Source organism: Haemorhous mexicanus, chromosome Z, assembly GCF_027477595.1.
Source record: "Haemorhous mexicanus isolate bHaeMex1 chromosome Z, bHaeMex1.pri, whole genome shotgun sequence".
NCBI classification, from domain to species: Eukaryota; Metazoa; Chordata; class Aves; order Passeriformes; family Fringillidae; genus Haemorhous; species Haemorhous mexicanus.
Window position 1 is genome coordinate 70,663,651 of NC_082381.1, and position 17,464 is coordinate 70,681,114.

The following is a 17,464-nucleotide window of genomic DNA, read 5'->3' on the forward strand; positions in this document are numbered from 1 at the left end:
ATTAGGCAAACCTACCAAAGCATGTTTCTCCTCTGTCTCCCAAGATGGATAAAATCATTATGATGAACATTTCCTGGTTTAGATGCCTGAGCATTTGTACTTTAGTAGAGGGCCAGTTTTTCCACAAATTGATTTCATTTTCATTGTCACTGAAATAAACATTAGATGTCTATTATTTCATTTCTGCAAAGCTTGGCCTTAATATTTGTGTTGGAACTTTTCCATTTCTTTCTGACTTTATTCAGATCACATTCCTCTACCGCTCCAGTTTTTGAATAGGAATTGAAGAAACTGCCCAGTGAGTTCGCTTTCTCAATTCAGCTATCTAGTTCTGACTGTGTGTGGCTCCAGTTCAAGGATTTTTATGGTGTTTGGAGTTTCCCCAAAAAAACCCAACTGGTGAAATGTATCAAAAAATCCTCATGTGATAAACTATTTTTAGCTTTGATATCAGCATTTTTCATTTCTTGCAGAGCTATAATTAATTTAATTATTGTTTTTAATTTATTTAGCTGTCTTAAATATACACTATGCACACACTGAAAATAAAAGCATAAAAATAAACTTCTCCCTGGATGACTATAAAACATGAATTCTTGTCGTATTTTTACAGTGATTGATTTTACTGTTGATTTCCTTCAGAGTATTTGCATTAATGAATACGGTTTTTTAATATTTGCTTTCTTAAATTATATTGCAGCTGAATTAAGAAAAATAGCTAAATTATTAATTAAGATTTAATGATTAAAAATTGGGAACCATTTGCTTACAGCAACTGCTCAAGCTCCAAGTACAAATGGAGCTCTCATTAAAGTCACTGTGGTGGGCTGACCTTGACAGGATGCCAAGTGCCCACCAAAGCCATTCTACCACTCCCCTTCTCAGTGGAAAGGGGAGAGAAAGTATGATAAGAGGCTCAGGGGTTGAGATAAGGCTAGGAATAGGCCACTCACCAGTTACCATCACAGGAAAAACTGACTTGATATGAGGAAGTTCAATACAATACCAATCAAAACAGAACAGGTTAGTGAGACAAAACACCTTACACACACCCCTCCCTTCTTTCTGGCCTCAACTTTACTCCAGAATTCTCTACCTCGTCCTCTCCATGTAGAGTAGGAGGATAGGGAAGGGGGGCTGCAAGCAGTTCATCATGTTGTTTCCACTGCTCTCTCCTCCACTGGGGGAGTACTCACAATTTTCCCCTGCTCCGCCTTGTGATGCCTCCCTCCCACTGGAGAAAGTTCTTTACAACCTGAGTCCTTCCCACAGGCTGCAGTTGTGCTCCAGCATGGGTCCTTTCCACAAGGTGCAGTCCTTCAGCAACAGGCTGCTGCAGCAGGGGTTCCCCATGAGGATCACAATTCCTGACAGTACACCTGCTCCAGCAGGGTCTTCCAATGGAGCTACAGCTTCCTCTCAGGCATCCATCTGCTCCAGTGTGGGGCTCCTCCAGGGGCTGCAGGTGGATCTCTGCATCCCCTGGGATCTCCATGGGCTGCAGGGCTATAGCGGCTTCACCATGGTCTCACCACGGGCTGCAGGGGAACCTCAGCTCTGCTGCCTGGAGCATTTCCTGCCTGTCCTCTTCCTCTGACCTGGGCACCTGCAGAGCTGTTGCTCTCACACGTTCTCATTCCTCTCTCTGCCTGCAAATGCTCTAGAATTTTCTTCTTTTTCTGAAATAAATCATCTCAGAGGCACTACCACCACTACAGATGGGCTAGGCTGTGTGTCCATCTTGCAGCTAGCTGGTATTGGTTCTGTCAGACATGGCAATAACTTCTGTTCTCACAGAAGCCACCCCTGTAGCCACCCCCTACCAAGTTCTCTCCAGAAAGCAAACTTTTTGAGAATTTTCTCTCACAATGGTGAGAGAAACAGCTGTTTTTTAAAAGCCTGAGAAACTTTCAGAGCAAATTTCTTCCCCTTTAAATCATTACCAGTTGGAGTTTTCTTTATTGAATTATCTGCCATTCTTCTTTGACCCAGAGAATATTACTATATCTTTAGGCAATTAAATTGCAAAAAATGTTTACTAATATTTAAACAAAAGATTTAATTAGGGCCTTAACTTCAGAGGTTCTAAGTCCTATAGTGGTTGCTTTAAATGCTTGGCTCTTACTATTAGCATGAAATTATTGTAAGTAAGAAAGAAAGATGGGTGTTGGCATGCCTGAGAAAATATAAGATGAAGTTTCTCGTGTTTTTAGTCAAGAGGTGTATAGTTTTAAATCTCTGATTACTACTTTTTAAAAAAAAAGTTATTATCAGTCTATAGACCCCCAGTTATTCCAAAATATAGGACAATTTGTAGGGAATCATATATATTGTGGGAAAATTTGTCCTATGCAAAGATTTTGTTCCCTACAGAATTATGAATAAGTATTTTAGATAGCAGTGTGCTAATCTATGATAAAAATACTTTCTCTTTGCTTTTAAAACCACAGATTCTTTTAATCCTTGACATTTTTTATTATATTTTTTTCATTTCTTTTAACTTCCTTAATAATGACAATAAAGTGCAAAGAGTATTTATTAGAAACTAAGCTACAGAAAGGAAATAAAAGAGTTATCAAATTAAGATAATGAGTATTTTCTGATATGGTGGATATTTTTTTGCCTTCATCACAGATTTCAGAAGAAGCTCTGCATCACAGCACTGAGGATGAAGAGCCTTCCCAGGGAATGGAGCCCTATCTGGTGCGGAGATTATCGTCCCGTAACATTCAGCTTCCCCCACTGGCTTTCAGGCAGTTAGAACAGGCAGACTGGGATAAAAAGAATGATACCGAGACTATCCCAAGGCCCACAACTCTTCCACTGAGGATACCTCCTCTGATTGCCATTACAGCTGCTGAGTCCAGCAGGTAAGATCCAGCCATTTATTTATTCAACATTTCTTGGGGCAGGTACAGGGCTTCTGATGCTGCTAGTAGGAGAAAAGTTTATTTCTTTTCTAAAGCCACTAAATGAAAAAGTTGAATGAAATGTCTGTAAATTTGTTGGTAAATCTGGTTGTAAAGCTTTTGGACATATCTAGTAGAACAAACTCTAAAAAATTTTTTTCTGAACATTATTAATACACCATAGTCTGAAACAAGGTTTCTGAAGGCTTTATTAGACATTTGTTTTGATGAAGGGGTAGAGGATGAAAGAAGCTTTTTATACACAGAATTTTTTTAAAATTATACAACTTCAAAACTAGTTCCATGAAATCCTGAGGGGATTTTGTCTGCTCTTGTATGTCTACACTATTTGTAACATAAATTGTTTGAAATTATTTGGTTATAGTGATTTCTGTTGTAGTTTCTTCATACTACATTTGTGAATTTTTATAAAATATGTTTTCTAAGGTAAACTTTCCTGTTCTTAAACTTTATGATAATATACTATTTTCTGTCCTTATTTTCCAAAATATAAAGTGTTTAGTATGAAAGTTTTGCTTACAATGGTGAAGGCAGTACAGCTGTTTGGTGACACGGTAATATATAAGGAAAAGGTAACATGAAAACACTAAGAACTAAAATGCAGTACTTAAGAATTTTAGAACATATGTTCTGAGAGAATACTTTATTCTGAACAATGTAGTTATGAAAAGAATGTGGACTTGTAGTATGTAAGTAAACCCATAAATATTCATTAGTGTGCTTAGCCAAAAAGCCAGCTAATATTAACATTGAATTTAATACCATTTCCCATATCTTATTTCCTCCTAGATACCTTTATTTTTTGAAGAAGTTAGACACCTTCTTGTAATATCACTGAAATACTGACTACATCCATAAAAACATGTAAACATTTAGATTGTTTACAAATGAAAATACTATTTGAGATAGTATTGAGATAAATGTAATGAAATTTAGTGTTGTTTTGAAAATAGGCTGGTGTCTTGATTTTTCATTTTTATCCATGGAGTCTGGACAGAAGATTTTCTGAGATATGGGAGCAAAATAAGTGCAATGCTTCTAGTAATACTGACTGTAAAAATAAAAAAATAAAAAAAAAAAAAAAAGTGTGATCCTGATGTGATACAACAGGAAGATTAGAAAGGAGAATGAAAAATATTGTCTGATGAAAGCGGCTGAGTGATTATAAATTTCTGGAGACTGTGTTATTTTCTTTTTCTCTGGATTCAAATACACCAGAGAAAGACAGTTCAAAGGTTATGCAAAAAACAAATCTAAAACATTGTGGTTACTATGTGTAGCTATCAGCTGTACTCAGAGAATGATTGTTTCTTTGAGAGGCTTCTCTGTGGGTATGAATCTCTCCTTAGCTGTAAGAGATAGCTTTGTACCCTGTCCATGCCATTTATTCCTGTGGTTGGTAGGAATGTGTTTTGAAGATGGACAAAACAAGATTTATTCTGAGAGTGACAGGGAAACAGCAGACAGATTGTTGAATGGAACTGCCGGGCTGTTTAAACAAATAAACTAAATCTAAACACAACAGCAAAAGCAATTGTAATTTTGATCTTACTTTGTAATATAAGATCTTCAGTTTTTATGATTCTTTCTTAGCTAAAGAGCAATTACAGTGATACAGGAAGATTATTGTTCCGGAAATTAAATTTCTCTGGATGTTTAGTGCTGTTTTTTGGTTGTTAGCTCTCTCTCAAGCAGCTATGAATTTCCCATTTACATGCTTATTATGCCAGCCAAACAGCTGGAGAAAGCTATCCTTTTATCTGTCTTCTCATCTGCATGAAAGTGCATAAAATTAGGGGTCCCATTATGTCTGTAAAAATGCAGCTTAGCTCCCCTGCTTTTGAAATGTGCAGTTGAGGAGAGGGAATCAAAGTGTGGGTGTGACGATGCTCTGTTTTCAGTAGGTAAATGAAGGTAGACGAGCATTTGGGTCATAGAAACTCATTCTAAAGCAGAAGAATTTCATCATAGAAAACATCCTAAATTATAAATGCATGGTTTTGGGAAAATTGACTAAAGGAATAAAAAAATAGCATTACAAGCCCTTATGCTTAGATTTAAATGACTGGAATGTGCAAAATAAAAACAATGACAGTGCATGTCGTTTTTAAAATAAAATACCTGTTCTATTCCTGGACATGCACAAATGCACGTGTGTATACACACATTCCCATTTTCATTCTCATTTTGTCTTCCTTTTTTTCTCTATGCTGTCACAGAATTGTTTCAATCTTGTTTCACAGTTTGTTTTACTTCTGGATTGTTTTACAGGTTGTGTGCTACCTTTGTAGAGCAATTAAAACAAAGTTTATATTAAAAAAAATCAAAACAACTAAACAAAATCCAAACAGCAGCATAGGTTGAAAGTTGGAAAGCAAACTTTCAGTAATGTTTTTCTAAATCTTTTATACTTTTTAAACTCTTATCCTTCGGACTCTGAGACACCACAATGCCTTGCCATTTCTTTCACCGTTCTAATTTCATTCCATACATACAAGGAGCCAGATTCTTATTTTTTTTCATACAGGTTAGACTGAGACTCTAATAGAGATCATTGTTAAGATGAAAAATTTATGTCTCCTATTGAAGTATGACATGCAAAAATGCTTATTGTGCTATAAGAACCAGTGCTTGAAAATTGGTAGGCTGACCCTACAGCTGGTGTCATCCTTACCATTATGAAAGGTAATAATTGCCAGACCTTCTACGGGAAAGATTAGAAACAGGCAGACAATTGCTTTTACTATGTCAGTTTTCTTTTTCTTTTTATTATATTTTTATTTATATTTTTAATTTTTATTTTATAAACAATAACCTGTATACATACAGAATATGAAATGTGATATTTTACTGTAAGCTGGGATAGCTTGGCTGTTTGGGGTGTGGTGCATGTTCTGGCCAGTTTTCCTCAAATAACTGTAACTAAATTTACTGATGGCTTTGGTGTAAGCAACAGCGATAATGGCATTTAATAAGGGATGCACAGATAAGAAATTATTGACGGTAGAATACTTTTGTTTTCTCCAAAGTAGCTGGTATTAAAATGGTGGGAGATTGTTATGTATGGAAAGTTATTTATTTGAGGATATTTTAGTTTTTTATCCTACCTACTTTATAATAACTATTTCAAAAGTTTCCTTTGTTACCTCTGTATTCGACCAATAGCAAGAGCTCCCGCCATGATTCAATACTCTAGCAAATATTGATATTATGTTGCATGTGTGGTACCATATATTTGATTTCTTTTTTAAACACCTGTACTTGTGATTTAGGATAACTGATCAAATTTCTCTGTAAGGATGGTATTGATTCGTCCAAAGCTCCATGATAACCAAAGCTCCATGAAATATGAAGAAAGTCTATTAAATCACTTTTGTTCTGGAAACAATCTCTGCATTGTCTTATTCCAAAGAAGAAATGGTGATGAGAAGGTGGGATAGGACATGGCCTCTACTGAACACTGCAAATTACCATGGCACATATACCTTCCTTTTCCATGGTACAGATCCAAGTGTGGAGGGACAGAATGTAAGAAAATAAACATAGTGCAGAAGGTAGTCTCACACCTGAGGAGTTGCAGCTGTACTAATCACCAAATATTAGGAACAGGCCTGCCCTTAATAGGCCACAGCTGTGTCCAATAAGAGTGCCACAAAAGAGTGGGTTAGCTGGTAGAGGAGAGAGTTGGTGTTGTAGGCTGTGAAGAGGAGTTAGTGCTGTGAGGAGCTGCCCATGAGAAATCACCGAGAAGGTATGAGAGCTTTGCAATATGATGACAACATCCAAGGAGTCAGGGGCTGAAGCATTTCTTCGTTTGGCCTTTTAAGAATAGCTTTTTCAGAGGAAAAGGACTATCCCAGTTGTTACTGTGATACTTGTGTCCTTGTAACACATGCGACTGACAAAATCAGATGGAAAATGTCATGTTCATTGCATGTAAACTCCAGAAATAAGAGAACATCAAACACTTGAAGATTTCATTAAAAGCATTATTTGAAAGCAAAAAGTTATTTTGTAATCGAAAGGTTCCTAGAAAGGCTTTAATTACAAAAATACCTAAAATAATCTGGTATTTCATTTGGTTATCTGTGATCTGGTATGGAAACAGTCTCTTCCTGCTATTTATCCTAGTCTTTGCTCAAACATCATTTGAGAGAGATTATCATAATTGTACAACATAAAATCTATTTTAAATTGCTTTTGTATTGCTTATGTACAACTCAGAGTGGGCATATTATTGTGTTTATGAAACTCTAGGGAGCTACAAGAACAACTTACATGACAACTAATTTCTGAAGTATCTTTTTTGCAATGTTCTTTCTGTCTTAATTTATGTTTTTCCTTAATTCAAATTCTGTGGATTAGAAAGTCAGTATAGTGCGTAAAACTTATGTGTTTTATTATCCACTAAAAAGGCAATCTACACTCTCTATATTGGAAATCAGATAAAAACTTGATTTAAAATTATCCTCAGGCCCTTTCAAGATGAACTTAACCCTTTCAATATCTGTTTTTGAAAAGAAATATTAGCCAATTGTTATTAGCATCATCACTGTAAGCTTGATATTATGGCGATACAGCATCAGAGTCTAGTTTCAAGCTAAATATGTCTTAATGCCTACCACTTGCTTGCACACTGGTTTTTTTCGTGTCCAAGGAATACCTCAAAGAGCAGAATTTTTAATCTGTATTGAGGGCAAGAAAAGCTTTTTCAAATGTTAGAAACTGAAATATGGGAATCCTGATCCATAATTTTGCTGTAATTCACTGATGACACCAGCAAACTATTTTTAAAAGAATAGATAGGATGCTAAATTTTTATCATTGTTTTAAAGAAATAAGTGCTAGAAAGAGATAATAAAAGCAGTAAGATTTGACCGTAGCTGAGTAACACACAATAAAAATAAAATCCAATAAAATCTGCTCTTCAGGTTTATTTATTTGCAACTCTGTAGTGTACACAGTGAAAAGAAGTGGGAACTATGGTTTAGATACTTCTTAAAGAGAAAGACAGAAAAAAAAAAGGGGAAATTTGTTATTTCATTTATTTTTTTAACTCAGAATTATGACCTTGAGCCTGTCAAGTAGTAACTTTTCTCATGAGTCTAGGCTCTCTTCAACAGCATCTGTGTTCCCTGAGTCACCTGCTAGTAAAGAATAATGAGGAGCAACACAATAATTCTTAGGTCTTCTTTTTATTGCATATTTCTTTATTTTAAAAGCCTTATAAACATGAGAAAATGTTCACGATACCCTTTGACAACCTTTCCAATTAGTGAAAACACTGTGTTTGTTTCATTTTATGCATAGGAAAGCTTGCACACAAACAGGAAGTGCCAGGAACACAAACAGGAACTGGCCAAGGCTAAGGAACAAGCCAGGAAACAAACTATGAAGAGAATTTGAGAGTTTTTGACTCCTGTTTTTGTGTCTGCTTTATTCTACCTGTTCGCTGAGAATAGATCTTGGGGGGAAAATATGCCTTAAATTTATCTCAGCCTTTAAACTATGTCAAAGAGAATTCTATTGATCAGGTCTTAGAAGGTTTTAAATTGTTAGTAGTAGGAGTTAAGCACATTACTGTTGATATACATCCAGACTCACACTGAACCTGTATTTCTATCATACTGGCTCAGTCACATCAAACTCTGACTGCAGTATCTGTTGTGAAGAAAAACTTATTTAATGATTGTGGAAACCAAAACTGAGTCTGCATTTAAGAGCCCTTTTCCCAGTGGGTAAAATTAGTGGGAATTTTTGAGGCTAAGTGCATGCTAGAAGCTTCAATGTTTATGGAATCCAAGCTTTGGCTTTTAAGAGAGTCTTCTGTTCTGGTGATCAGTGTTCATAATTTCCATGGTGCTATATGGATCCTGGAATCATTTTGGAGAACAATATAAAAATAATTCTGTTGGTCAAGAGCTGTGTTGTCTTGGTGCTTAAGAGATGTAAGGAAGCTGTGAAGATGGCAGATCCTTTATCAGAACACTTATTTGCATAAGAGTATTTTTTATTATTTGAGCATAACTTCAGATGACACAATTAGCTCCAGCCCCTCATGTCCCAAATAAAAGGATTTTTGTAAATTTATGTCTAGCATTAGATGAATTATTTAAATCTGATGCCCAGGTGGAGGACATGGAGGACAGCAGGTACCATGCACAGTTCAGTCCATTAAATATTCTGAAATCCTTTTTAAAAATTGGAATTTTTATCAACTCTTGCTCTTTTACTTAACAATGGTAAAATTTCTAATTTTTCCATTTGATTATTTTATTATCTACATAGCATTGACTGGAAACAGATGTTACTGTAAATTGTAGATGAATAGTTTGTGTGCATGTATTTTTTAGTTTAGGAAAGAAAATATAATTATTGTTTAAAATATGTATTTTGATATAGTTACTTTCAAACAATGGACAATCTGAAAAAAATCTTAAAAAATACTGTGTGGCTCCAGCAACTTAAACCTAACTTGATCTTTCCCCACAGTGGGTGGTATCTTCTCCTTCTCAAACCTTTGCTTTTGGTCAAGTTGAGGCCTGAGAACAGACCTTGCCGGTAAAATACGGAAAAGGAGGGTTGGGATACTTCAGCACTTTCCACATCCTTTGTCACTTGGTTTTCTACTCCATTCAGCAGCAAGCCCATGTTTACCTTTTTCTTATTTTTGCCTTTGATGCCCTTTTTGTTATCCTTCATTTCAGTTGCCTGGTTCATCCTGAGTTGAGCTTTGGCTTTACTGGTGCCATGCCTGAAAAGCCAGGGGATACTTCAGTATTTCTTCCTGGAAATGTTTCTTCTTTTACCACCTACACTTATTTTTTATCTCTATCAGAGGTTCTCTGTTCAACCAATTTGGTGTCCTTCTATTTTTTCTAAGCCCTCAATCACAGTTTGTCCATTATACTAGAAGAAAGTGAGTCAATGGCTGATCATGTAGTATTTTTATGATTAAAGTATTGTTTTAATATTCAATTTTTGTTAAATTCCAGTATAATTCCATAAAAGTGGGGAGGGGGATTTTTAATATGACTACACTCTGTTCTTTGGTTTTGCATTTGCATATTTTTCTCTGTATTAAACAGAGTAGGAGAGACTGTTTGCTTGTTCTATAGCTTTGGTTTTTTAAAGAGATAGATCATTTGCTGAATGACCCCTTTAAATGATTTCTCTTGATGATTCTTCTTAGTCTACTGAACAGTCATCTGCTTAGATGGTTATTGGTGCCCAGGTCTACAGGTACAATGGCTCACTAGACTCATTAGACTGCTTCTAATGGGTTAAAATTCCAGTGAGGTGGGGGAAGGCTGGGCATTCATTATCACAGCTTTATTTTCTGTAAAATTCCATTAATTTTTCTTAAAAGATTTGCAATTTTCAGGTACTGTCTGGGGTTTTCTGGGTAGTTAATCAGCAAAGTAATTATTTTGTTAAAATACTTTGGGCAGTCAATCAAACCCAAATTCACGCACTAATCAAAATTGAGAGAAATCGAACATAGTGATTCACCAATGATAGAGCAATGTGAAAAGTAATGCATAACACAATAATATTGTAATATATACTTCTTCACTGTGTCACATTTACATCAATTTAGAGATAACAAAATCAGAAAGCCTATCCATACATTTCACAAGGATTTTTTCATGATGGAAATTATTCTTTTACATTAGCCTCACTAGTGAGGGTGTGTTGGGCTCTCTCTGATTGACATTTCAATCACCTTCATAGCAGCGGCATATAAATACAAACTAGAAACTGGACTGCCAAAAGCACATAAAGCTAAGGGGAAAAAAGAAACCAGTTCAAAAGAGTGATTCAGCTAGCAGTTGAGGGTGAATCCAGCCTTTGGGACAATTTCATCCAGGCTGCCTTGGCCCAGAACGATATGGCTCATTGCTGAGGGAGAGCACAGAGAAGCTCAGAGGCAATTGGTGGGGTTGTATGAAGAACAGCGCCTGGTCTCTGAGCAACCAAAGCACATGAGAGAGAAAATCAAATCAGAAACATATTAATTCTGAGCATTTACATCTTTCTATGGGTCTGTATGCAGAGTTGCTACTGTATGATCTCTGTTAAGATTGATTTACAGGTTTTATTGTCATTGGTGATTCTTTCCCTAAATTAGCAAGTGACAAGGAACTGCAACAGGCAGTTGAAAGAAAGGTGTCGGGGTTTGGAATGGGAGGAAATTCAGGGAAGCGATGCAAAGCTTCTTGTGTAACTGACAGTCTGTTGAACCACTGAGAAGCTGGACACGCCACTGTGAAACACACATGTTAAAGACGAAAAACGCCGGGAACTTTCCCTTCCAGTCACGAGCGAGGTGGGGGCTGGGGGGGTCGTCCCGGGGCCGGGCCCACGGGCCCTTCCGCGGGGCCGGGCTCGCTTTCCCCGGGCCGCCCGCCGGCTCTCCCGCGCTTCCCCCCTCTGCTCCTGGGCAGGGAGAGGGGGTGCCGCGGGCCGGAGGGAGCCGGCCTTGCTAACCTCAGGCTGCTTGCTACACCTCCCCAGCCCGGGGCCCAGCCGCAGCCGCCGAGCCCCGGGAGCAGCCCAGGGTCGGTGCTGAGATTTTACCCCGTGGGAATTGCCCGCAGCCATGGGGCAGGGGGAAGGAGAAGGGCACCCCCCACCCCAGTCCCGGCGTGCTGCCGGCCTGGCTGATTAGATCCGAGCCGCCTGCCCCAGCTGCCATCTAGAGCAGCCAGCTCCAGGGGGGTCTGGTGGCCATTTGAAGAGCCCAGGCATGATGTTAACGCTCTCAGTGCTTCAATCCTCCCTCGAGTGAGAGAAAAGAACCAGATGCAGTATGTAAATGAAGGACATAAAGACATCAAGGTCAGTGAGGAAGAAGTCCGAGATGGGAGGGGTGAGGAGATGCCTTGGTTTTGGAGCTGAAATCCTCTTGTAAGATACGGAGAAAAGACTCTTTTTCCTTATATAAAGTTACGGGGAGATGAAAGTGTTCAAATTGATATTGAGCAAAGGCCTCCATGCTAAGATAAACAGATATTGAAATGGCTGGGATCCCATGAGACGTTTGAACAGAGAAAGAGAGGAGAGTAGTCCTGTGCTTCTAGGAGATCTCTGTTCCCAGGGATGAAGATGATTTTAGACATAGATAATGAGAACTTTTGCCTTTGAACAGCTCATCTTTAAAACAATACCCCATAAGTCGACATAGCCCTTTGACAAGCTGTGGGAAGGCTTGTGGCAATGGGAAGGACTCCACGATGACAGGGTTCCCCAGGGCGGCTGCTATTCGTAAGGAATTGAGAGCCACGACAGACCTGTTTTCTTTCCTCTTGGGGAGGAGTGTCCACAACCTTAAGGAGAGGAACTTCTCTCCCTAAATGAGCTGAAGAAAGACTATTTTAGAGGTGGTAAACTGACTGGAAATTTCAAGCTTTGTTTTTTTACATTGTCAGTGGGAAAGAATAGGTTGTGGGGGGGAGGAGAAGTGTTCTGAAGGGTTTGTTTTGATTCTTACTACTTTTTTTCTTTTAGTTACTTTTAATAAAATTTGTTATACCCTTCTAAAGTTTGGAGCCTGCTTTGCCTTTCTCCTAATCCTGTCCCACAGCAGGAAATGAGTGTATTGGTGATTGGCCAGCACTGAAACTGCCACATTTCTTAGGTGCACTGGCCAGGAAAATCTCAAAACTGGGGAAATCTTAAATTGGCGAACCAAAACCACTACAAAAGGGTCTGGGCTGTGTAGGGAATCAAGAGGTTGTCAGCATTTCTTACATCACTTTAGTACAATTGTGTGGAGAGAAGCTTCTAATCACATAGCCTAGTAATTAAACACAGTTCATAGTAAAACTGGATGCTATTTTATGTCCTTGTTCTCTTTATAACAAGCTAAAAAATTCTCTGACATGGAAGTGGGTGGGTTTTTAGGCAGTTACTTGCCTTTGGAAGTGTGTAAATTATGGCTATCCAGTTCTTTTGTCAGATATCTGCTCATGGATAGTGCAGGTTACAGGATGCTGTCTAGAAGGCTTGGTCTGGTTAAGTGTGGTCATTCTCTGACAAAATGCATCATCATAGTTTTTCTAGACCTTGGCCATCTGTTGATAGCATGCACTCCTTCAGCTTGGTTCTGCAGAAATTTCATCCATGTTCAGACTATTCGTAGCCATAGCTTAACTAATACATAAGCATGTGCATAGCAAGGCCTTAATTTGTTTTATAATTTTATCTTTTCAACATGCTTTCAGTAACAGTTCACATTACTATTAAATGATGCAGTTACAGCAGATTTTAAATGTCATTTTGGAGTTTGAACATCCAACAGCTTTCAACATTGATGTTTAAATAGTGTAAAATATAACACCCAGGTATATATAGAATAATTTAGATAGTGGTGATAAGGCGTTTCACTTGTAGGATTACACATTGGAAAAAGAATTTGCATAATGTGGAAATTTACAAAAATGGTATTTCATTAAATGACATAATTTTTTTTAAACTTTATTTAGAGAAAAAGATAATTTTATATTCTTACTGATGAAACAATTTTCTTTTTACTATGGAGCAATTTTTCAATTTAAATAATATAAACTCATATATATAATTATAAATAAAGCTTAAATTGAGAAAGTCAGATTTTAATTTATTGAATTTATTTATCAATTCTTTGATTCCCTTTAAAAAAATAAAGTGGAAAAATCATAGAGCAGAAAATGAATAATACTCTCTATATATTTTACTCTTATATATTTTACACTGGGTGTACTCTCTGAGAACAGTTTTTAATTAAATTCATTCAACTACTAACTTTATTTTTCTGTTTCTATTTTAAAGCTTCAGATTACCTTCTGGTTTCCCTGTCATATCAGATAAAAACTGGACATTAGGTCTCTGAAAAGAAAATGAATCAAATCCTCTTCAGAAAAATCACCATAGTTTATCTTTCCATAAAGTCATCCTCTTTAAAAGACATGAAATCTATGGGGAAAGTGGGGATTAAAAGAGGGAATATCAAAACTATCTTTAAAGAATATATGGACAGGTAGTTTTTTGTTATTGTTGTAGGAAAGAAAGTAGAAGGGCTAAGCCGTGAAAGGCTGTGGCTCTGGTTTTACCTCTTTCCAAGCCGTGAATAAATTTTAGGGGATGTTTTTCTTTAGGTCTGTTGCTTTATCTTCTGTGTTCAGACTACGTACTCCATGTGATAGAGTAAGATCTGGGTATTACTTTTGAGAAAATATGTTTCTATGCAATCTCAGGTAATGTCTACGTAATAGTTTTATTCTGTTCTCTCTTGCCACATCCCTTTCAACTATAATTTCCTTTAATTCAAAGGTAACTCTTTTCTTTTTTCTGATAGAGGTGACAGGTTGATTAAATATAACAGCTTGATGATGAGAAAAGTGTGATTAGGTAGATACAGCACCTCACAGCCCTTACAATTAAATATTTCATTATGACACTCTATGGCCATATTAGATCAAGCGTCAGATATGTCTGCATATTCTTAACAAAAAATAACTTTTGATAGCTGTATAAGACAATAATTTTGTAAGCTTTGTGAGAAATTAATTAAACAGTAGAATTTGAAACATTACAATTGAGACTAGTCAGCAGTGTAGATTTTCAGCTGCTTTTATCTAGTTTTACATACAAGCAATTGGATGCGTATGACAGCTTTGAAAAGTTTGAGGGAGTTGTGTCTTTCTCTGACTACAATCATACTGCAGTATTTCCCCCCTTAGTTCCCTTCTGGTAATCTCTTTCAGCACATATCTCCTTTCTCCTCCAGATGCTTTCATCCCTGCAGATGTTTATTTTATTTCCTATAGACTGTTAAAACATCTATTAATCACACATACTCTGCTTTTCTTAGCCTGCCACAATGTAAGATAGTTCTCTTTCATGTTCTGTGCCATTTTTGTAACTGTTCCTTATCTCTGACAGAAGACTTGAGTTCAATATGTTTCAAAGTTATTACCACCAGACCCAGGCATGATTGATGGAGTACCTTGAGTAGACTGCATACAGTAGCTTACAAAATGTGTATCAGTGACTTATGCTGTATTGAGAACCATGGTTTCTAAGATATTTAATGTTAAAAAAATTATTTAATGCTTTGTGCTGTTGTGGGAAATGAACTGTCAGGTTTTTCATTGGCAACATAAATTCAAATGGGAATAGCACCACTTGATATATATATAGAGAGAAAACCACAGCAAGATATTCAAAAAACAGAAGTAAACCTTGATGTCATGCTAATTCTTTTCCACAGTCAACGACCTAATCGTATTTCACATTTGCAAAAGTAAAACATATGAAAAAATTTTTAGCCCCAAATATTGCAGTTGAAATGCTTCATTATTTATGTATGCATGAATCAGTAGCAATTGCTCTTCTGCATCAAATGTGAGTATATAATTGTAATTTTTGATTCACAGATTAATTGGTGTAAATTCTGACAATATCTATGCTTTTATGTTTGACAAAAAAATTCTAAAATTAATAATTTTGTCCTGTTTATGTTTGACAAATAATATCTAAAATTTTTTTATTTAGAACATTTAGAAGATTTAGAATAATCTTGCAAAGCCTGATTCTTCTGCATGAAGAAGTGGTGGCAAAATCTTCTTTAATTAATTGGTGACAGGATGTGGACTGCACAGAGGTGCTAAAAGCTGTGTGAGAGATTAATGAAAAGACACCAGTAATCTGGGGTTTTCTCTGGAGATAGTTCCGTAAATTTAGCCTTAATTGAAAAAGAAGGAAAAAAAGAATCTTAAGACTTTTTTTGTTAAAGTAAAATTTCATGCTAGAGAGCAATTATTTAAAAATGCTAGAACTATGCATAGAACTAATGTGTAGAACTATGATATTTTTAATGTAATAGAGGAGGAAATCACACAAAAAATGGAGATATTATAAAAGCCTTTAAACCCCTAATATAAAGATTACAACATAAAGCAAGAAAAGTTGGGTTTTCTGTAGTTTAAAAATCTTTAAGCTCTTCATTAACATGGTTATATTTCAGGTGATTGTAATTGGTTTCCTGGATAAATCCAAGGTTGCATGCACTTTAGAGAAGATTTACACAAAGTAGAAGTTGACAACCTGAAAAACAGCTTCATCCCTACAGATGTATATCCTTGAGAGTTATATTTCTTTCAATATTAGTTAATACTGAATTTGTATTAGAAAGTTTTCTATGGTTCTGATGACCTGGCCTCATAGGACTTTTCTTCTTGCCAAATGCCTTAGTGCATAATCACATCATGTCTGTTGCGGTTTTCGGGATCTCCATTACTGTCAATAGAACCTGAGCATACCGAATCCAAAGTCAAATATAAGTAGCATTTCAATTACAGGCTGTATTTAAGAGCCATTATTCCTTTGATATGTGCTTGCCCTTACATAACACCTGTTGACAGATGTGAAATCTGCAATTTATGAGAAAGGTGAGAAATTATAGATGTAAGAGTTTCCCCTTTATTTGAGGACAGTGAGTTCAATATTGTGGTGTTTTGCCTAGACTTGATACATCTTGAATTTTGAAAATAAAACCTCCTCTAAAAAAGCTCCCGCAATAAAGTAATTTTAAAAATATTGGTGAGAGCAGTCTACCAAAGCCCAAGTAAAGATGAGAAACAGACCTTGAAGTGTATTGAAAAACTCCAGCAATAAATTGTTCAATTTATTTTAAATATTGAGCAGAAGTAGCCTGAGATGATCAGGACAGTAATGTTAGAGAAAACAGAAATACAATTGTAGTTGTTTTAATTTTGAAAAAGCATTTGAGATTTCTGCTTTTCAGCTTGAATATCATTGGCAGTAGTGTAGCTAAAAGTAATTGAAGTCAAAGAAGAAACATCCAAGCCTCAAACTTAATTTTAATTTAGACCTTTGAACAGCGTCACTTCAAATGACAATAAATCTTTGCACTTCAGTCTCAGTGTGTCAGCACAGTCCATTAAATAAAAAATTTGCAAAGCCTCTGTAGAATGCTTTCCAACGAGCCTTGATGATATAGTGCAGGTTTATAGAAGTAACATAGTCCTCTAATACAACAGTAGTAATTGTTACTTTCTTTTGCACCAATACATTAGATGCTCTTAGTATTCCAATGAGAAAAAAATATTTGTGTGCTCTCTTTTGGCTTTATAGCTTATTTAGAAATCCAATAAAAACCAAAACTTTTTATTGATCATTCGTTTGATTCCAGGTGGTAGGACTAGGACCTTTAGCACAGGGAATTCAGTAATTGTTACATGCTTTGTTTAATTAAAAATAAAAATAATTTAAATAACATAGATAGCTTAGAAAGGTTATTATGTAAATAGCCTGCACTCCAGAAAAATTTTCGAAGGTGTTTGGAGAAAACTTCTCCCTGTACAAAACACAAAAAGTCTAATTTGTAAGCCAAGCTTGAGTGTGGTAAGGCATTTGCCAAGAAGCAATGTGAAGACAAGCAAAGAAATCTCCTGGAAAAGCTATGCTACCATTTTCATACATTTTGTCAAGGCTAATAAAAAGTGCATGGAGTATGACTGAAGTAACGG

At 36.3% G+C, this 17,464-nt stretch overlaps 1 protein-coding gene across 4 annotated transcripts in view; it reads left to right on the forward strand.

Annotated features, from left to right (window-relative positions):
- The window catches only part of PDE4D (phosphodiesterase 4D), a 533,887-nt gene that overhangs the window by 149,696 nt on the left and 366,727 nt on the right, over positions 1-17,464 (forward strand). For all 4 annotated transcript variants that reach the window (XM_059836733.1, XM_059836735.1, XM_059836734.1 and 1 more), the window contains one exon: positions 2,635-2,870. In XM_059836733.1, coding sequence (XP_059692716.1) covers positions 2,635-2,870 — 236 coding nt within the window. The remainder of the gene's footprint in view (positions 1-2,634; positions 2,871-17,464) is intronic.